The sequence below is a fragment of the Pan paniscus genome, chromosome 2 (assembly GCF_029289425.2).
Source record: "Pan paniscus chromosome 2, NHGRI_mPanPan1-v2.0_pri, whole genome shotgun sequence".
NCBI lineage: Eukaryota > Metazoa > Chordata > Mammalia > Primates > Hominidae > Pan > Pan paniscus.
The window spans coordinates 129542900-129566283 of NC_085926.1; the positions used below are offsets into that span (position 1 = coordinate 129542900).

At 39.1% G+C, this 23384-nt stretch overlaps 1 protein-coding gene across 5 annotated transcripts in view; it reads right to left on the reverse strand.

Annotated features, from left to right (window-relative positions):
• CPNE4 (copine 4) overlaps window positions 1-23384 on the reverse strand; it is a 746304-nt gene that overhangs the window by 50500 nt on the left and 672420 nt on the right. For all 5 annotated transcript variants that reach the window (XM_055110462.1, XM_055110464.1, XM_055110463.3 and 2 more), the window contains one exon: window positions 3151-3249. In XM_055110462.1, coding sequence (XP_054966437.1) covers window positions 3151-3249 — 99 coding nt within the window. The remainder of the gene's footprint in view (window positions 1-3150; window positions 3250-23384) is intronic.

Here is a 23384-nt window from a genome sequence, read left to right on the forward strand (position 1 = left end):
AACTTCCTCATAAACTGGACCTCGCTACCACAATTCTTCCTTACCTCAGGAAATGGCACAATTTAATAATCTATCCTTGAGTCAACCATTTCCTCCTTCCCTTACTCCCTATATCCAAGCCTTCAACAAACCTTGTAGCTCGTATCTCCAAAATATGTCTAAGTCTCTCCAATTTATCTATCTCTATGACTAGTTCCTTAATCCAAGTCATTATCACCTCTTATCTATAGTGGTAGCCTCCTAACAGATCTCCCTTGTCTCTCTTTAATTATCTACACAGTAGCAAAAGTAATATTTTAAAAAATTAAAACCAATCATGTCATTCTCTAGCTAGAACACTTTGCAGCACTGTCCAGTAGAATTTTCTCAATAATTGGAATATTCTGAATCTGCACTATCAAATATAGTAGCCACCAGCCACATGAGACTATTGAGTATTTGAAATGTGGCTAGCATGACTGAGGAACTTAACTTGTTATTTAATTTTATTTTAATTAATTTAAATTTAAATAGCCACATGTAGCTAGTGGCTAATGTATAGGAAAGCACAGCTTGCACATGCTCTTATCACATTTAGAAGAATCTGCTTTTCCTGGCCTCTGCCTCTATATCTGACCACATCCTATGAATGGTTCTTTCACTCTCTGCTTCAGAAACACTGGTCTTTTTCCAGGTCCTCAATCACACCAAGCTCAGCCCTCCCTCTGTACTTTGCACTACTATTCCTTTTACTTCAAATGCGTTTCTCTCACTCATTACATATTGGCTTCTTTTTAATCATTAAGGGGCCTCAACTTAAATGTCAGATTATCTTTTCTATATGCACACTTTTATAATGAAACTGGTTTAGTTTTGTAATAGCATTTGTCAAAAATTGTAGTTGCATTTTAACTTTTTAAATTTGTGTTTACATTCTATCCTGACTCCCACCAATCTGTAAGCTTCAGAAGGGCAGGGACCATGTCAGCATTGTTAGTCATGGTGCATTTAGAGCCTGTCACAGTGCTTGGAATTTACTAGGTGCTACTCGATAAATATCGTAGAAACAATAAATAAGAGAATATTTCCCACTGTATAACTACACCAAAAGAGTGGCTGGGTAGTTAAACTAAAGTTTTTCTGGTAGCTCAGTGATTCAGAAAAGCACATTAGCATATGGTCCATTTCCTCAGTGGAACTTAAACGATTTCTCTCTGTTTGAAAGCATTAGGTTTTGGTATATTTCATTTATGATATGTGTTACATTCTTACTTTTAATATTTAATTAATAAGATGAAATATTTCCCATATTTACTGCTTGGACTATTTCTATTCATAGAAGTGGATAAGGCAAAACTTTATAAAACTTTTTAGAACTCTAGCAGGTGGTATGAATGCTATCACTGATTTAGCAGCTAAATAGGACTAGTTCTGCATATTCAATAGAGCAATATTCTCTAGCTATATTCCTTGTTATCTTGGGAATGACTTTGCTTATAATTTAGTGTTGGTTTTAACTGTGGCTCTGAAACTCTGCATCCTGGCTTGTGGGTGATGGTCTCTGGGTGTTTGACAAGTTTCTTGTAATGCTGAGTACCTAACAGAGCATTTACAGCAGGTTTTGCAGGAACTAAGTGGAAAGCTGTCATTGTTTCCATTGAGTTTCCAGACCAAAAGTATGTGTTCAACAAATGGTATCATTCAGATTAAGTTTCTGACTCTAAAAAAATGTTAGTTCATTTCCATCCAGTCTGACTGTATCCTGACCTTACATATGAGAGAGCTGAAAAATGAGTTGAGGCATCTCTAATTAGCACTTCTGATCAGAACAGGCACAGAGTATTATCTCTAAAGAAAAAGACTTTCTCAAAAGCACTGAGCCCTCTGCTTTCACTCCTTTCTGCTCCATGAGGACAGTGAACTCCAGAGTAAGAACGGCAGGTGTCTTGGGTTGAGTTCCCCAAGAAGCAAATTTGAGGCAAGAATATAAGTGCAAGTAGGCCATCTGGGAGGTGATACCAGGAAGCATGAATAGAGGAGTGAGAAATTAGATAGAAGAGGCATCCCAGAAAGGGTGCATTATCAAGTCAGTTACCACTGTGGATAACTAGGGCCTGCTGGAGAACTCTGGGAAACTGTATAGAGCATACACCTCAGAGTTTTGCCAACTGAAGGGCAAGGGAGCTGGGGTATTTATATCCCAACTTCCATTAGTTATTTGTTGAGGGCTACCTCCTGTTACATCTCCTTCCACACTTCTATCTTGCTTTTGGGCATGGATAAAACAGGCTCCAGCAGATAGAGAAATCCGCCAGGCAAAGAGGTATTTCAGCTGGAAATTGGGCAGGTGAACAATAAACAGGTAAAAGGAGAAGTTGCATGATTTGGGCCCAGATGACTTTCTATCTCTATCTATCTGTCTATCTGTCTGTCTGTCTGTCTGTCTGTCTGTCTGTCTGTCTAGATATTATATGATATGAAAGTGTGTGTATCTGAGGGAAACACAGAAGGGGTTTGGGTTTCTGTGTGGGACAGTGTGTCTTAGTGGTATGTGGTAGTGCTTGTGTACAGGTCTTGGCATCAAATGTGTAAGAGTAAAATGATGGAACTAGAAGAAAACCTGGTACCTATATGAAAATTTGGAGGATTCAAATAATTTCTCCAAGGCATGAAAGTATTATTAATGTCACCAAATCATGGAAATATAGACCTAGAAGGAATACTACTGTTAATAGCAGATATTTTGGAAATGCTAGCTATGTGCTAGGTGCTCTGCTATCACCTAGGATTGTCTCATTTAATCTTCACAAAATTCTATGAGGTAGGTACAATTATCACTCATGTTTTTAGATGAGCAAAATGAGGCATGGAGAGATTAAGTCACTTTTTCAGGGCTACACAGGTAAAGGAAGTTAGAAATACTCTCATCTAACCTTTCTGTTTTACTAATGGAGAAACTGTAACGTTTGGGGTCAGTGTCTTTTCCAAGCACACACAATTGCTTTGGGTTGGGCTAGTTCTAGAATCTAGATACTCACATCCTACCATGCTCCCTTCTTATCACACTTAATCATACATTGATGTTTTGCCTCTCGCTGTTTCATTGGTAGCTGTGTTCTAAGGATGCATCATACCGACTGGAGGCAAAACCAAAAGTGGTTGACCATGTACCTGTTTCCCTTCCATTGCTCCTCTCATCTCCTTGAATGTCGAGGTGAATTCTCCAATGAAGTCATGCTTGCCATTGGAGTCCCAGTCCCATACTATGCACTGTAAGAGAAAACAATTATCTTTCTTAAAAAATTAAGAATGTAGCCACAGCAGCTGAAGGCAATGTTAACTTTAGGAGAAAGAGTAGATGAAAGATGTTTGGTCTGGAACCAAAGCCTGGGAGTCTAAGATTGGAGCATGTGGGATGTAATTCTGGTTTCTATAGCCCTTTACTTGGACTTTTTGCAATCTGCAAATGGCCCTGTGATGCAGCAGTAACTACAATGATCTGCCCATTTTTCAGATAAGGCCAGTAAGACCCAAGGGAGATAAGTGACTTGCCAAAGGGACCTTCTAGTGAATGAAAACCTGGGACTTGAAGGCAGGTGCCCTGCTTCCAATTCCAGTACTCTTTTAGGCATAGCAGGTAGCCTCCCTGGTTTACATTGGCATTAGGTGCCTGAGTCCATCTATATAGCTTTCACAATGGCAGCTCCTGCTTCATGATTTGAATGGGGCCATATTAATCACATTTTTCTTTTTCTATTTTTTTTTCTGAAGGCAAAATAGCAACGACAACACAAATTATTAGGAAGGCAAAAAATCTTTAAACGTACCTATGTGAAAAATGGTTGGAAAATAGTGCACAGACAATACCAGATATTTACCACACTGGTAAATATTATGCACCCATCACACACAAGATGCAACCATTCACTTCTAACAAAAGGGCTAAATATTCAGCTCTCGAGTGATACTTTTTAGAGTGACTAGACTGAATCAGCAGCAATCCCTGTGCTTGGTCACACATCTAAGTGAAGAGGAGGTCTCCACGTATTCCCAGGGTGGAGGCTGGATTGGAGTCTTCAGCACTTTAGATATCATTTCTACATCTTAAGCCAAAGATTTGCAGGAAAGAAGCTCAGACCTCAAATAAGATCAAGGCAGCAAAGGGGACCTTTTGCTCAGAGGTTTTCCTTGGAATATTGGGGATCTAAGAGGCAGCTTAGTTCTTCTTCAGGGCGCAGATCCCACTGGCCAGTCTTGCCTGAAAAATCTGACTTGGTAATCTGTTCCCAGATCCTGCAGGATGCCTCATAGATCTATAATATGATCTGTCTAAAATGAAACATTGTTTCCCCCTAAATTTATTCCTACTCATTTATTTTCTGTCACAGTGAATTGCATCAACACTCATTCAGTTGCTACAAACAGAAAACTGGGCATCATTCCTGATATTCCTCTTTCCACCCACCCTCCCACATCAGGTCCTCTCCATTCTGTCTCCTAACTATGGCTTGACTCCAGCACTTCTGTCTATTCCTACTGCTCCTTCTCATCTGCATTACTACAACAGTCTCCCAGCTTGTCTCCTTGTCTCACTTGTACTCCTATCCCCCTTATAACCCACTAATTATGTTAATTCCCTGCTTAAAATCAAAATGTATATAGGCTAGCAGGTCTTCCAAGGTCTTTCATGATCTGACTCCCTCAGTACTCCCAAATTCACCGTTTATGATCCATGCTTACTGTATTAGTCAGGGTTCTCCAGAGGGACAGAACTAATAGGATATATGTATATATGAAAAGATGTTTATTGGGGAGAATTGGCTCGCACAATTACAAGGCAAAGTCCCATCGTGTTAGGCCATCTGCAAGCTGGGAAGCCAGTAGTGACTCAGTTCAAGTCTGAAAGCCTCAAAACCCGGGAAACTCACAGTGCAGGCTTCAGTCTGTGGCTGAAGGTCTGAGAGCCCCCAGGAAGCCACTGACGCAAGTCCTAGAGTCCAAAGGCCAAAGAATCTGGATTCTGATGTCCAAGGGCAGAAAGAGTGGAAGGAAGCATCCGGCACAGGAAAAAGAAGCAAATCAGAAGACTCGGCAGGCAAGCAAGGTTATAACACCTTCTTCCACCTGCTTTGTTCTAGCCGTGCTAGCAGCCGATTGGATAGTGCCCACCCATGTTGAGGGTGAGTCTTCCTCTCTCAGTCCACTGACTCAAATGGCAGTCTCCTCTGGCAATACCCTCAGAGACATACCCAGAAACAAGACTTTTCCAGCTGCCTAGGCATCCTTCAATCCAATCAGGTTGACCCCTAATATTAACCCTCACACTTACAGTCTTTGAAAGTTTCTCTAAAATGGGGTCGGTAGGAATGAAAAACATTTGCAATGACCTTTTTAAGACATCAAGAAAAACTAATTTCTCAGCTTCTGCTATCTCTTTAAATATGGAGGATTTGGCAGATAATTATTTTGCCTAAGAAATATTAAGAAGCCCTTTGGTTAGGAAGGAGAATTCATTAGAATAAATAAGAATGGAAGAGATTAAGACAAAAGGAGCTACATTTCTCTGCTGAAAAAGGTAATGGTCAAGTTGAATTTTCTCTTTCATAACAACTAGAGACACAGAGGTGGGACCAAGACATGAGAACTGAGAAGAAATTAGGGTGGGTTTCCTCAGGGGGCTGAAGATGGACCCAAGTTTGGGGTGGGAGGAGGGGAGAGATAGGCAAGGAATTTTGGAAACTATGATGTCTAATTTTCAAGGTGAGATTATTTATATACGTCACCCTTCCATTCCCCTCTCCCAATTTGCCCTTCTTCCATTAACCCCAAGACTCCAGCAAATCTGCTACCCATAACATCATTATGCTGATGGTGACTTGGAGAATAAAGGAGAGGGGCTGTGTCCATGTTGTGGGGACAAAGCAGACCAGAGAGCAGTGTGAGATGGCCCACTGCAATGACCAAGAACTGAATGGGGAGCAGGACTGTGGAGAGACAGTTTGACAGGTAAATCTAGGGGTGGAACTCTACAGAAATACTGTGGAGCAGTGGAGCTCCACGGAAATACCATGGCTGTTCTGCCAACCTGAGTCCCTAAGTGAGGGTAGTGCAGAACTCTCAGATGACCTATGTGTGGGTAAGAAATAAGCCTTTGTTGTTTTCAGCCACTGAGATTACTGCAGCATAACTTAGTCTAAGAACCATCCAAGTACTTAAAGTACTATCGTGGGAATAGGCATTACAATTTATTTTTTTCTGATTCCAAAAGTAGGAAAAACAGAATTTTAAGAGGTTACAAAGAAATAACAAAGGAAGTATTTTCCAATAAACCTGTACCAAACAAAAGAATCTGTTTGTTAAAAAGTGTTTTATTGCTGGAAATGTTCAAGCAGAAACTGCAGGACCACATGCAAAAAATGTAGTAAAGTCAAGCAGACAGTTATGGAAAATTTGGTGGGATGTTTTTAAACTTTCTTCTAATTCAGAGATGCTAAGATTAGTTCTAGTCGCAAAGGATACAAAATGAAGTCAATGAAAGGCTTAGCTCATTCTGCTTGAAATGCTATGCAATGCAATGTAGCTTTGATAGGAGTGATGGGAAGCCCTTTAATTCAAGGTAGGATGAAGTTCTACCTCATTTTTCAATGAACAGTGGAACAAGTAAATGATTCAGTAATTTGGAAAATCACTCAGGATGTGCACTGTGATCATCACATTGTAGAACACTGAATTGATCTGCTGTTACCATCAGATATTTTTCTCTCTTTGTGCCAGCCCCTCCTTATTGACCCTGGCATTCACACACTCCTTACCTGGAGAAAGGAGCAGAAGAAATCTTGCTGGGCTTAGACATAGAAAGAGGAAGAAGAGTGGTTTCTGGGACCTTGTATTTGAGGCTCATAACTTTGCCTGATAGTAAGTACAGCTCGCTGAATGCCTGCATCTGACATCAGATACTTAGTCTTTTACCTTTGGAAGGAGCAAATAAAAAGGCAAAGGAGGCAGAAGCAAATAAAAGAAAAGAAGTGGGAGCAACTTTTTTTTAACACTACCCTGAAATGGGAAACAGCAGGAGTTCCCTTCTTTAGCGGACAGGGCACACATCCCATTCACCCCTTCATTGCCCTCCATTAGATTTTCCATCATGCTTTGGTGAATTACTGTTCCCCCTTAAGCTGCCAACCTCAAGTCTTTAAGATGTTTGCAATGTGCTCTCTGGCTGGGGCAGAAAGGGAGTGACCAGCAGGCCTCCCTGAGCTGGAGGATGAGTCAGGCTTGGCAGAACTCCATCAGGGGCCTCTCAGCAGCAGGCAGTGCTGCTTATAGGGGTCTCTTTCTTCAATCAGCTAGCATTCCTCATCAGGGCAGTTGCAGAATTTTATTTTGACCTTTCTGAGAAGGGATCCCAAAGGAAGAAAGACACAGTGAAACAGACAAATAAAAACACTGTCTTTCCTTCTCTCCCTGGCGTGAAGCTGGCTTATGACAGCTCTGATGCAGCTGACAGAGGAACGCATCTTGGTGAAAAGTAAACAGATCAACCACCCTGCAGAAAAACTGAGACAGAGGCAGAGTCCTTGGTGTGAATCAATAAGAAGGCCTTGACACATCTGTGAGAGCATAGCACCTCAAAACTATCACAAGCCAGAAAACCTTCTCAGGTTCTTACATCTCACAGAGCAGTTTAGGTATAATATCTTTAAAAATGCATAAGCTTGACAGATAGTCTAATTAACCCCCTCCTTTTACAGAAAAGAAAATTGATGACAGATAAGTGACTTCTGCCAGTTCACCCAGTACAGGGTGGACTAAAATCTGGTTTTCGTACCTCCTTGATTTCATCACTACCACACAAACACAAATTATAATAGTTAAAAAGTATATAGTACATACTATGTGCCAGACATTGTTCAGAGCACTTCATACATATTAACTCCCTTAATCCACAGAACAACTTATTGTATGCTTATTTTACAGATGAGGAAACTGAGGCACAGAAAGATGAAGGAACTTTCCTGAAACTACACAACTAACACTAGGTAATCCTTGAAATAAAGGAAGTTAAGCATCATAGCTTGTCTTAACTGAGCATCTTTTATAAACCCAGGCCATTTGTGTTTATGGTCTTTAATTCTTTACAATAACCATGACATGACAATATTATTACTATTTACAGGTTAACTGCCATTCACAGGTGCAATTTACAGGCTTGGAAAGGGAATGTGACTTGACTAGACACCTGGTAAGTGACAAAAGTGGATCTGAACCCAGGTGTCTAATGTCATAGCTGATATACATATATATGTGTGTGTATATACACATATATATGTATATATATTTGTTACTGTTGTTGTTATGCCATGCTACCTCTTAATAGAAGCAGGAACTTAGAATCAAGGTCTCATGAGTCTGCTCTGTGTAAAATCCCCATTCTTTGATTGAAACTGTAAACTACTAGAATCCTCTAAGGTTTAGTGAGCACACCAAACAGTACAGAGGAAGAACCTGCTCACTGTTTCCACACAAAAGGATGCAAAGGCAAGTAGTCTGTGCATTGTCCCTGGGGTCCTCAGCTCTGTCTGTAGAATGCATGGATAAGTGGGTCTGAGGGATCGGGTTACTCCCTCCTACTCTTGTTTTATGATTGCCTTGAACCCATTAAAAGAAATATGCTATGCCAACTTATTGTACACTAGCTTTTTGTGATGGTCAGCTTCATGTGTCAACAAGGCTATCTGGCTAGCAGTTCCCAGTTATTCAATCAAACAACAATCTATTTTATATATGTGGTTAAACATTTTATAATCAGTTTACTTTAAAGTAAAGAAGGTTTTGTGGTTACATATGAATTTTAGGATTGCTTTTTCCATTTCTGTAAAAAATGCCTTTGAGATTTTAATGGAGATAACTTCAAATCTATAGATTACTTCTGTAGTACGGACATTTGAACACTAAGTCTTTCAATTCATGAACATGAAAGGTCTTTCCATTTATTTGTGTATTCTTTGATTTCTTTCATCAGTATTTTGTAGTTTTCAGTGTAGAAGCCTTTCAACTCTTTGGTTAAGTCTATCCCTAAGTATTTTACTGTTCTTGATGCTATTGTAAAAGGAAGTATTTTCTTAATTTCCTTTTCAGATGGTTCATTGTAAATATATAGAAAGGTTACTAATTCTTATATATTGATTTTGTATCCTGCAACTTTATTTTATCCTGAATTACTTTATTAGATCTAATAGTTTATTTTCGTGAAGCCGTTAGGGTTTTGTACATATAGGATTATATCATTTGTAAACAGAGATAATTTTACTTCTTTCTGATTTGTTTGCCTTTTATTTTATCTTCCCTAATTGCTCTGGCTAGAATTTCCAGGACTATGGTTTTTTTTTTGTTTGTTTGTTTTGTTTTTTGATGGAGTCCTGCTCTTTTGCCAGGCTGGAGTGCAGTGGCATGATCTCGGCTCACTGCAACCTCTGCCTCCTGGGTTCAAGCGATTCTCCTGCCTCAGCCTCCCAAGTAGTTGGGACTACAGGCGCACACCACCATGCCCAGCTAATTTTTTTTTTTTTTTTTTTTTTTTTTTTTTTTTTTTTTAGTAGAGATGGGGTTTCACCATGTTGGCCAGGATGGTCTCGATCTCTTGACCTCGTAATCTGCCCGCCTCGGACTCCTAAAGTGCTGGGATTACAGGCGTGAGCCACCACGCCTGCCCGGCCTTCCAGGACTATGTTAAATGGAAATGATGAGAGTGGGCATACTTGTCTTCTTCCTGATCTTAGAGGAAAAGCTTTTAATTTTTTTACTATTGAGTATGATGTTAGCTGTGAGCTTGTCATAGATGGTCTTTATTATATTAAGGTACATTTCTTCTATACCTAGTTTGTTGAGTGATTTTATCATGAAATTGTATTAAATTTTGTCAACCCAGAATAGCCAAAATGATCTTGAGAAAGAAGAACAAATCTGGTGGCATCACATTTCCTGATTTTAAAATACATTACAAAGCTACAATAATTAAAATATTGTTTATTGGCATAAAGATAGGCAAATAGACCAATAGAACAGAATAGAGAGGCCAAAACCAAAACTATTCATATATATTCAACTGAACTTTGAGAAGGGTGTCAATAATACACAATGGGGAAATAATAGCTCTTCAACAAATTGTGTTGGGAAAACTAGATATTCACATAAAAAATGAAATTAGACCTATACCTTATATCACACACAAAAATCAGCTCAAAATGGATTAAAGACTGAAACATAAAACTTGAAACTATAAAGCTCCTAGAAGAATGCATAAGAATAAAGTCTTGACATTGGTCTTGGCCATTATTTATTGGATATAATGGTAAAAGCACAGGTAATAAAAGCAAAAATAGATAGGTAGGACTACATCAAACTAAAAAGCTTCTGCACAGAAAGGAAATAATCAACAGAATTAACGGGCAACCTATGGAATGGCATTAAATATTTCTAAACCATGTATCTCATAAAGGTTTAATTGTCTAAATAAACAAGAAACTCCTACAACTTAATAGCAAAACAAACAAAAAACTCAGTTAAAAAAATTGACATAAGACTTGGATAGGCATTTCTTATAGAAGGCATACAAATGGCCAGCAGGTGTATATGAAGGTGCTTGGCATCATTAATTATCAGAAAAATGCAAATCAAACTCCAGTGAGATACTACCTTACACCTGCTAAGGTGGCTATTATTTTTAAAAATGCACACACACAAAAGATAACAAGTATTGGTGAGGATGTGGAGAAATTGGAACCTTCGTACATTGTTGTTGGGAATATAAAATGGTGGAGCAGCTATGGAAAACAATATGGAGGTTCTTCAAAAAATTTAAAATAGAATTACCATATTATTCAGCAATCCCACACTGGGGTGGAAATACAAAAGAAGTGAAATCAGCATCTTGAACAGGATGTCTGCACTCTCAGGTTCATTGCAGCATTGTTCACAATAGCTGAGGTATGGTAATAACTTAAATATTCATTGATGAATGAATGGATAAAGTAAATGTGGTGCATATACATACAATGAAATATTATTCAGCCTTAAAAAAGAAGGAAATACTGCCATTTGTGACAACAGGGACCGTGTTAGTGTGTTCTTACATCATTATACTTGAGCCTGGGTAATTTACAAAGAAAAGAGGTTTAGGTTGTCTCATGGTTCTGCAAGCTATACAGAAAGCATGGTGCTGCCATCTGCTTCTGGTGAGGGCCTCAGGAAGCTTGCAATCATGGTGCAAGGTGAAGGGGAGCCAGCATGTAACACGGTGAGAGTAGGAGCATGAGAGAGTGAGGGAGGAGGAGCCAGACTCTTTAACAACCAGCTCTTGTGTGAACTCAAAGCAATAACTCACTCATTACAGCAAGAAGGGCACCAAGCTATTCAGGAAGACTCCACCCCTATGACCCAAACACCTCCCACCAAGCCCCATCTCCAACATTGGGAATCACGTTTCAGCATGAGATTGGGAAGGGATGAATATCCAAACCATATCAGGGGTGAGCGTGGAGAACATTATGTTAAGTGAACTAAACCAGTCATAGAAGGACAAATACTGCATGATTCCACTTAAATGAAGCATGTACAATAGTCAAACTGATAGAAGCAGAGAATACAATAGAGGTTGCCAGGGGCTGGAAGGTGGCGAACTGGGGAGTTGTTTAATAAGTATAAAGTTTTAGTCATGTTAGATGAATAAGTTCTAGACAGGTAATATACAACATAGTGCTTACAGTGAACAGTATAGTATTGTGCACTTCACAATTTGTTAAGTGAGTAGATCTCATGTTAAGTGTTCTAACAAACAAACAAACAAATAAATAAGTAAATTGATGCAAGGAAACTTTTGGAGGTGTTGGATATGTCAATCAGCTTGTGATGGTATCAGGTGTTTGCGTATGTCAAAAGTCATCAAATTGTGCACATTAAGTATGTGCAACTCTTTATACACCAACTATATTTCAAAAAAGCTGTTAAAAATTAAGTAAAGCAATTTTTTTTCAATAATCTGGATGGGCCTGATACAATTAATTGAAAAGCCTTAAAAGCAGCACTGAGGCTTTTCTGAAGGATAAATTCTGCCTGTGGACAGGATCTTTAGCTCCTGCCCTAAAATTTCCAGTCTGCCCTTCCTGATGGCCTGATATACAGATTTTGGACTTGCCTAGCCAGCCCCCCACAATAGCCAATTCCTTGCAATAAATCTCTTAATATATGTACATCCTTATTGTTCTGTTTCTTGGGAAGAACTCTGACTGATATAACTTTCTTCACCTCTTCCCTGGTTTTCATGTAGTTACATTCTGAAACGAGTTTTCAGTGACACTCAATTGGTCCTCTCATACTAAAATGCCAACATTTATTGAACACTCACTTTGTCCCAGGTGTTGTTGTAAGCATTTGTCATGCTCTGACTCATTTAATCTTCACAGTAATCCTCTCAGTGAGACATTATTATTATCATCCCTACTGAACAGATGAAGAAACTAAGAACAGAGGGGTTAACCAACTACTGCTGTTATAGAATATCCAAGATCAGAAAACCAAACACTGCAGGTTCTCACTCATAAGTAGGAGTTGAACAATGAAGACACATGGACACAGGGAGGGGAACATCACACATCGGGGCCTGTTGGGGGGTGGGGGGATGCTAGGAGAGGGATAACATTAGGAGAAATACCTAATGTAGATGACGGGTTGATGGGTGCAGCAAACCACCATAGCATGTGTATACCTATGTAACAAAACTGCACGTTCTGCACATGTAACCCGGAACTTAAAGTATAATAACAATTAAAAAAAGAATATCCAGGGTGTTGAAAATATGACTGACTTTGACATCAGAGTTCAAATGATCTGAATCTGATTCAGTTCCTGGTGGGCAGAAACCAGCTGTCCAAACTGTGATAATCAAATAACGTAACTGCTGCTGATCAGTGCACAATTCTCACAGTTAAAGGAAATATGTTCTTTTTCTCTTGGCTTTAAAATTTTTATTATGTCACAACTTATCATTTTTCCAGGTAAAGTAGAAATCTCTGTCAAATTTCTCCTGGCTCCTTAGTCATACCATGCTCTAAGCTTCTATGTAATCCATTTATATTTGCTTTAACATATTGCTAATTACATGGTAATCACTGGCTTGTGAGTATATCCACCACTTGAAGGACTTCTGATCACTGAGATTTTTATCAAGGTAGCATAGTTTTGGGGCACAAGTAAGAACTCAGATAAATGTTTGATGAGCAAACAAAAGAGGCCTTTCTCCCTGAGTTGAGTCTATGACAATTCTCTGAGTGTTTGGCCCTGTCTCTGCACTACAAGGGGAAGGGAAGGTATTGTAATAAACTGGTTAATTATTAAAGGAGGCAATCGAACTGAATAATATGCTTTAATGGTTGTTGACATGGGTTGTAGGCACAGGATCGAAGAGATGGGATTCTAGAAACAGCTTTAGGGATTGTAGAGGTTGCTGGGAGCTGGACAGCAGGAGACCTGAGTTCTATTTCAAGCTCTCAGGATAATGCTGTGAGACCTTGGGCAAGCTTCTCAACTCCTCCATGCCTCAGTTTCCTACTCTATAAAATATGTGTCTGGAAATGAGAATTGGAATGAATGCTCTCTGAGATCCTGTCCAAAATTCTCCAGTTATGTGGCATTGCATCTTTATCTCTTTTTCAATCTTTGTTCCAAAGCCTGGGATAATTATATTAAAGCAATAAAATTGTTAACTATCAATACCTGATGAACAATACTCCCTTTGTTTTCTTTTGTTAGGTATCATTATATCCCTTTGACAATTAAAAGTCACTTGTTTATTTTCTCATGGTGATCCTCACCAGAGGTCCATGAGATGGGAGGTTCCATTTTTTATAGAAGATGATCCTGAAATACAATAAAGCAACTGAAGGTGATTTATTCCAAAACACAGAGCTAGCAAGAATTGAATTAGGCCGTGAATCTGGCTTTATTTCTTCACATCCTGGGCCCTTTTCACTATACCACATATCTTCATAGTTTACTTCTGCTATGTACCTTTCCAATGGCACTTTTTCCTTTTTCCTTCTTTTGTTTTTAACCAACTAATTCTACGATGTCTAACCACATGGTATAAATATACATGTTTTAAAATTTCTCTTTGATAATAGACACTCTTTAAAATTCTCCCCCCCGCCAAAAAAAAATTACCCAAAGTGGTCAATGGAGGAGGAGCCTCACTGGGTTTACTTACAAAATGAATTTTAAATCCAGACCATCAAAATTAAAGGTCAATTGGGTCAGAAATGTAAAAAGCAAACTGTGTTCTCATACCACTCAGTCTAGACCAGTCTTCTAACTGTAGCTTTTAGGAAGTCAAGCAATACTTTATCATTTTATGGAGCTCTTAGGCAAATACTTATAATCATAGTTAGGTCCACCAATTATTAGGGATTTATGAGAATTTGGTCCATAATTTAGTATTTGGAATGATGTATTTCTTTAAAAATTCAGTGACAACATTTGACACAAAATTAGTTTAATGGTTTGTACAGGACTGTAAACATCTATGAAAATAATACCAAATATATATCTCAGCTTGTTTGGAGGTTGTGACTTGAATATGGGTAGATTTTGGCCAGTTGTGTACATGGGAAGAAGGGTCTAGTTCCCTTGATTATTGTCCCTTAATTTTATTGTGTTTTTCTCACTGTAGACTTGACAACAACCCTCTGACATCAACCTAGCTGCTAGGATGGGAGTTAAAAGAAAACCTTTTATTTACAACATGAACACTCTGATTTGGACTTCTGAATTTGGCAGTGCAGAATGCCAAATAAAATGAAATAGAACTCTTCCTACCAGAGGGCAGACCCTATAAGATGGCCATAAATAGGACCTAAATGAAGGAGAGAATTTCTTAAATCAAAATTACATAGATGTAATTCTAGAAGTGGTGATCTGGGCTGGGGCCTCAGTCATGTTCATCCCTTGTCTAGACTGGTGGGCAGGACTAGTGGAAATCTGTCTGTATAAGGGCCTGAGTATCTTCTGATGGACTCAACCTAAGGTGAGGTGAAAGTATGCTGGCAAGATGGGCCCAGGAAAAAAGAGCTGGATGCTGGAGGGGTGAGGCACAGCTAAGCAAAGTCTGGTGACAATTACTCAGGTTTGTCCCCAGGCTCTGTCCCCACAGACTCATGTCTCAGTTCTAGGGAGGTGGCTATAAATACAAAGCCAGCTTTAAAGAGTGTTTTTTCCCCAAACAGCAAGGAATATAATGACATGGGTCAAGAGAACAGAGGAAGTGATTTTGATGAAACAAGAGCCCCAGGAATCCAGTTTTGGGCATCCTGAGGGTTGATCTATATCTCTATGCAGTTGGGTTGTTTCTTGGGGGCTGAGGGTGAAAGGATGGTAGAAGTACCAGCATCTGGGATGTCCAGCAGCCATAGATGGCATTGATATTCACACACTAAGGTATCCATGCACCAAGGCAACAGCAAAGAGAGGAAATGGTGCTGGAATTTTTGGGATCCATGTAACATGACTCTCCCTGGTTTATGGGTTAATGCTTCATGTGAGCTTCTAATACAATGACAGTGAAGAAGGGCCCTTAGCTATTATTAGCCTCAAGGGTAGTACAAACAGGAGATGATGCATAGGAGAAGGGTATGGCATGATCCATGCCATGAAGTAGCCAAGTGACCTGTAGATGAATGTGTCCAAAGACCTCTTTGAAACTTGCAAGGAAATGATTGAAGGGTTAACTTTAAAAGGGGAGGGGAATCAGAAGTCTGCTTTGCTTGATGGAGCAAGACCAAGTAAAATGCAGGTCTTTCCACCAGTCTTTGTTTTAAGATCTATTATAAATATTGGGCATACCACCAGGTACAGGCTTCGTAAATGAGTTTGTGCACAGTCATCCACCACTCATTTTCCCTGCCTAGCCTATTCTCCCACTCTGACCCCAGCCTCGAGAGGAAACATGGAGCATCTAGGGCATAACATCTGCGTGGAGTGCTCTGTGCTATCTTGGGGTTATACCACCTTCCTTATTAGCAGCATGTGTCCAGACTAATAAGGCTTCCTCTAATCCTGAAACTCAGACCATATTATTTAGTAGAAGGGGCATCTCAAAGCATAAACTTCTTTTACAGACTTTGTCGCACCATTTACCTCTATGTGCTCCTTATATCTTGCTCTCTATCTGATTCTAGACTCTCTGGCTGTGGACTTTGCTACTTTTTCTTTTTCTTCTAAATCAGTTCTCAGTTTACATTCTGCATTTTCATTAATGCACTACATTTTCATTAATGGGGCAAAACTTCCTTTTCCAAAATCAGAGAATTGGTTAAAGAAGTCAATACCTTCAGGAGAGAGAACACTTTGATGGTGAAAGGGAACTTGGTAGTGCTCTGGTATGGTGGAAACAGCAGCATTCTTGGGGTCATTCAGAATTCAATTCAAATCTCCTCTGTTTCACTGGACAACTAGGTAATCATCCTCATATCACTTTGCCTTTGGCTACCCAGTTCATTCATCTCTATGGTGGGAATTACTTTTTGTTCTATTTGCCAGGTTGTTGCAAGGATTTATTATGTGCACAAGCACACATATACACACATACATTTTTTTTATCAACTACAATAGACTAGGAATTGAGCTGGCAAAGAGAATATAAAAATGCAAGAGAGTTTCATCCCTCAAGATGCTGATGATATAGTGCAGGTGATGGACGTGCAAATAAATAATAGTGATGCAGTGGAGGTGGCAAAAATGGAGGTTGCACCAAGGGTTGTCTGGGAGTGTTCACTGCAGTTAGTCAGGGAAGGCTTCCAAGAGCAAATAAAAACCTGGTAGTACCTGGTAAACAACATATGCAAGTATAACATTTCTTTATCTTATTTATACAGAAGAACAAATTACTAATATCAGACCCTCTTCTAAGCATAAGGTAAGGACAGGTAGAGCAGGAAAATTTGCTGGGAGCCTGAAGGGACAACCGGATGGTGTAGAGATACTTTCTCTACTCTCTTGTTCACATGATAGCCTGCACAGAATTGGAATGTAATCTGTCCAGTTAAGGCTCTCCTCTTCCCTGAGATTACATTCCCCAGAGATGGTGCAAGTATCTCAAAGCACTTCTCTATAGGACTTGTGCTATGCTTTGGTGAATGCCCTAGGAGATGCGGGGGATGTTGTAGAGAATCAAGGACAGACCTGGGAAGGCACAGATTTGGGTCCCAGTGTACCAGCTGTGAGACATTGGGCAGATCATTCTATTCCTCTGGGCCTCAGTCCTCAACTGTTAAAACACTAATTTGCATTGGAGGAACCACAATAAAAAGTTTTTATGCCTAAGAATTTAGTACACCTAAGAAGAGTTGTTAAATTTCAGATTTCCAGGACTTACCTCCAGAGATTCTGATTAACTTGTCTGGAGTGGGTTACAAGAATCTGCCTTTGAAGCAAGCAACTTGCTAATTTGGATGCATGTGGTCTCTGGACATATTCAGCAACACTACACAGAATACCCAGAAGTCTGTGGTTTGTGACTATGGTAGCAATTATGTCCTGGCTCCCACTGTGTTCTTCAATTCAACAGCAACAACAACAACAGAAAACCCATCCATAGAGAGAAAACAACAATCAAGGGCCTTCCTGTTGCCTTAAGATAATTCAATGCAGTATTGCTGTAAGTAGGCAAATACAGTCCTAAAATGTTACTACACTCACAAAAGCCAGACTAAGAAATGCCCAGGAGGAGATGGAAGGGCAATGGGTATGTTGGCTTTATCTTGTCAGTTCACACATCTCTGCTCTTCTGGATTGCAGCCAAGCTAGGGGACATTCCACAAGAAATATGTCACTCTTGGAAGCTTTCATTGGAGATTTATGGCTTTGGGAGGCTTGGTTAGCTCAGATAAGCCTCAGAGGCTCCCAAATGCTTGTCCAAACCTTTTAACTTCACACCTCACTACTCCTTAGGAGGACTGAAACTCCCATGGTTGTGTGGACAGAGTAAAGAGACAGGCTTTGACAGTGATTTATGCCCCAGGCTTTCAATGAGAACTCTGTCTTCATTATCAAAGTCATTCTGCACTGGTTCAACCTGTACCACTCTCTTCTACCAAATTTACAGGTGTAATATCTATGTGAGAACCAGTTATTTTATTTGGGGACTGATGGGTGGTTGGATTCAGGAAACTTTATTATGTGAATTGCAAATATGAACACAATTCCTAGTTAATGCATAGACACTCAATAATGCAGAATAGACCAGTTGGCTGTTGAGGTATGATGCATACTACTTTTAACATCTGATGAAGCACTGCTATAAAAAGTTCTGAAATTATAAGGATCTCTCCTTTACAATTTTTTTGGGTTTAGGACTCTCTGTCTCTATGACTTATATCTCCACCTGTCTGTATTTTCTAGACCTACTTTGGATGAGTTGGATCTGTTTCATAGCAGGAAGCAATCTTATTTGATGGTTTATTTTCACTCATTATCAAGTCTTTATTGAGTACCCACACTGCACTGTGTTGGGAAATGATATATGTGCAGTATATAGAAGAACAGCAAAAAAGATACATAAGTGCAATTTAAACAGCAATAAAGATGGGAAGATAGATGGACTAATCTCTATATAAATATTACAGTCCAGTGGTAAAAATAGACATTAATTATACTTGGAAAAAGTGAAAAATTAAAGTGGGCACCTAATAGGGACTCAATAAGTGTTGCTTGGATGAATGAATGAGTGAACAAAAGCAAAATGTGATGGATTTTTTATGCAAGAATCTTGGAGCACTTTTCACAAATGCTAAGTAAGTAATAAATCTCTTCAAATGTTTTAGAGTATCAGTAGGAAGTGATATAGAAATCCATATTTTATTTAGAATTTAGGTTAGGTACATAATTTGTAACTTCATAACCTTACAACCCCAGGGTTATAAGACAGAAAGGCTGTGCTAGTTCCAGAGCTCAAGAGGCTGAGTCACAGTATCTGCCATATGTGCTGTGAAACAAAACAGAAATCTGTCCACATCTCACATTGGAGAGACACCATGAGGAGACAGGCATTTTGAAGAAAGAGTCTCAGCATTCTGAAAAGATTTTCCTTTCAAATCCAATCAAGATTTACAAAAACAATTGTTCTGCATAGTCCTCAGTGGAAGAAGCATTGGTCAGAGAATGGCCATTATCTTTTTAAGATAGGATTCTTCATTCTCCAGGGGCTAAAGGCTGTCTTACCTGGAGAAAGAACTGGACTCAATATTCCTTAAATTCTTGTCCTATTCTTAAAATGATTTAGAAATCTAAGGATTTACGTTTTCTTTACTGGTGTCATTCCATCCATCAGTGGGATCACACTTGATCAACTTTGGAAGAGTAATTGCATCATACTTCTTATTAATAGAGCCCCACACTTCCAGATTTCTGTTCTATGTCACTGGATCCATTCTAGATGATAATGGCTCACCAAAGACAATTCTAACAGAAAGGGATTTTAGAAGGCAAACTCTAAAATCATTAATTTCTACTTAATATAGCTCTAACTCCAACAGATGTTGATCTTTCCACTGGAACATCAAACTAAACTTTTAAAATTGCAAAATCCTCATTTGATATGGGGGAAAGATTTCCTAACCTTATTGAAAAACATGAATTCCAGTTGCATGATGAGACCTGAGTAAATGCCTTTTGATTGACTGATTAGGGGTTGTGATGGTTAATACTGAGTGTCAACTTGATTGGGCTGAAGGATACAAAGTATTAATCCTGGGTGTGTCTGTGAGAGTGTTGCTAAAGGAGATTAACATTTGAGTCAGTGGGCTGGGAAAGGCAGACCCACCCTTAGTCTGGGTGGGCACCATCTAATCAGCTGCCAGCAAATATAAAGCAGACAGGAAAACATGAAAAGAGAGACTGGCCTAGCGTTCCAGCCTACATCTTTCCTGCCCTCGAACATCGGACTCCATGTTCTTCAGTTTTGGAACTCGGACTGGCTCTCCTTGCTCCTCAGCCTGCAGATGGCCTGTTGTGGGACCTTGTGATTGGGTGAGTTAATAAACTCCCCTTTATATATATATCTAGTCTATTAGTTCTGTCCCTCTAGAGAATCCTGACTAATACAGGGGTGATATGTGCAATGTGGGTTCCAAGTCTTGGCAGTCAGAGGTCACAACTTCCCAATTTTCTTGTAAAGTACCCTGTATAGGTGATGCCTAAGAAGTACATACCTTTTGTCATGTTAACCTATTTGCTGCTAATACAGACTGCATTTAAATTATTTCTGTGTGCCACTAAGTCATTGGCTAAGTCCTCTAAGTACATCTCATTTAATCCTACCAGTGTTGGTAACCACATTTTGAAGGACACTGAAGCCCAGGAATGCTAGGTAACTTTATTGAGATTATTAAGCTAGAAAGGAATGAAGTTAGAATTTTAATCTTATTCTCTTGCATGGCTCATTTATTCTTCTTTGAATGAATAGTTTTTGAGTGTCTGCTAAGTTTTATGTAACTTTCTGTGCACTGATTATATGAAAGCTGAGACAGAATGCTATTTTATTTATTTATTTATTTATTTATTTAATAATTTTAACTTTTATTTTAGGTGCAGCTTTGTTACATGGGGTATGAATGATTCTGTGGTCCAGGTAGTGAGCATTGTACCTAATGAGTAGTTTTTCAGCCCTTACCCTCTTCCTTCTCTCTCTAGTAGTCTCCAGTGTCTATTGTTCCCAACTTATAATCTATGTATTTCACTATTTTTATAAAGTCAATCCACCCCAGTATTTACTAAGCCCTAGAGCATTCCATAGAATTATTTGGTCAGAGTCATTCATTATGGACTCATATTTGTTCTGCAGGCAATTCAGTGTGAAATATTTTAAACAGAGAAATGACATGATCAGAGTAGCAATTTAGAAATACCACTCAGGCTGTTAAGTAGAGAATGAATGAAGTGGGAAGGGAAATAGAAGTCCAATGAGAGTTTGAAGTAAATCTGTGACACTGGAAAGATTATAAAGATATTAAGGAAGTGAAAACTATAAGTCTCAATATCTATGTAGATGTTGGAGTTGAGGGAGAAGAAAAGGAGGAAGAAGAAATTCAAGATTACTCCCCAAACTTTTGGTTAATGTCATTGAGCATACCATTCACCTACATGTGAATCACAGCAAGAACAGGTTTGAGGGCCAAGGAATAGTTTAATATTTGGCCATGAAAAGTCTCACATTCTTTGACTTCTAAGAAGTACCATAAGTCTCTGAACCCATGACAGGTAATCATCGTTTCTTCCAGCAAAATGCCTGTGTCTCTGTTTCTAAATGAGCCATGCTACTCATGGTGGTTTATTGATTGCTGTGATTTGATGCCTGGAGGCAACCTTCCGTTGGATCCCTGAGGAGGAAAAGGCACTTGAAGACCAGAAAAGAACAGATGATTCCATTTGTATAGCTTAATCAGTCTGCAAACCACAAATGGGCAATGTGGGATTTACTGACAGACAGGAGGAAGTCTTGGCACAGCCAGGCAACTTGATTACTATGTATTTCTAACTCACTTACTTGTTTCTCTTAATTATTGCCCAATGCAACCATCATAGGTGTTCAGGACTTGAAATTTTGTTTTAGAATGAGAGAACAATACAGATCCCAAAAGCATGGAGAAATTAGCTACTCCTAACCAATCATACATGAATGATCCACACAAAATAGTTTTGCTACTGCTATGTCCAAGCCAATTCTGGGTATTTATAATAGATTGGACTGACCACCCTCAGATAATGAAAAGACACTCAGACATCTAGCCAGATTCACACACGTGGTTCTGGACCCTCCGTTTTATCACTACTATTCATCTTGGTCCCTGCTCTGGTCTAGTGTCCACAACATTTCTTTGGGTTACTTGGGCTGAATGTCTAGTTTATCCTTGGGCACAAAATCATCAGGACATTTTAGGGCCTTGCCAATCCTTGGGATTCTCTCAGTCTTGGCTCCACTGGGCAACCATCATATCTGACCTGGGTCTGGATCCTGGGTTCTCCTCACTCCAGAATTGGCTGCTGGCTGGGACCTTATGTAGACTTACTCCAGCCACCCTCTAAATGTCTAGAAACCAAGTTTAAGATAATACAATATTTCTCTTTTTTCCTGAAATTTTGCTTAGTTATTCGTGACGTGATTTATTTCAGTTCCCAGAAGCTTATTTTCTGCATCACTTAGCCTTTCTGCATAGATTCAGCCATTTCTGGCCAATCTTTCCCTCACTGAGTTATGATGCTTAATTATCTAGTGTGAGAAAAACAGCTTGGAAGTTCCTCGATGAAACAAGAAAACCAAAAATTTGTACTAAGCTGTTAGCCTAACATTGCTACCACTGAAACTCTGTTTGTCAAAGAGAATCAATTCTCCTCCTCTAAACAATAATTATTACAGACAGACTTTTGGGTGGATCACTTTCCTGGGAGATAAAATGACTTGGTTCTTTGAGTCAGCCAGGAAGACATCCTTTTCCTTCCACCAAGATGGAGTCAGGCACACATTTGCAAGATGGACAAGCAGAGAGCTGAGATTTTGGCAGTGTTAAGCAGGGCCACTGACCTATCCCATCAGGCTTATTTCCCAAGTAATTGAACTTTTCTTCTCATTTCATCCCATCATTGGACAGACCAATAGATTTATTTGTCTTTGGAGAGATAAAACAGATCTTCTTTACCTGGAAGTTTAAACCCATCCATTATTCACTGATGGAAATGGCCCTCCTTTTAAAGTGGTCTCATCTATAACTACTTTGAGAGGCCAGCAACATTATTGGAACCTAATTAGAAATTTCTTCTGGCTATCATAACATTCAACGTATTTTCAAAGGTAGTTTTTGATAAATGGACCCAAGTTTCTATCTAAATTCCATTTTCCACATAAAGGTTATCATTTTTGAAAAAGCACACATCAAAATGTATTAATCCATATAGTGGCAAAGCATTTTAAAAGTTCATTTCAAAGAGCATCAGTACTATGGGAGGTTAATAGGTATTAATGAAAAATTAAAAAGGGCCAGATCCTCAAATACATTTGGATTACCCTGAGATGATACAAGTTAAACCATTTTTGCTATTGCAGAAACTCTCAGAGCCTTTGAAATGACAGTGTGCAATGCCTATTACTAGGAGGAGGTAAACCAGCCACCAAGGGTACAAAATTTAAGGAAGCAGTCATTCTTAGGGTATTACAAGTGCAGGGTTGCCGCTTGCATTAAGCTGACAGCAGCTGCTTCCTTAAATTTTGTATTCTATACATCTACTACATTGTCAATAATTGTTAAGATTAGGGCATAATATACAATCTTCCCCAACTTATTTGGCCAAGAAAGTAACTTGTTTAT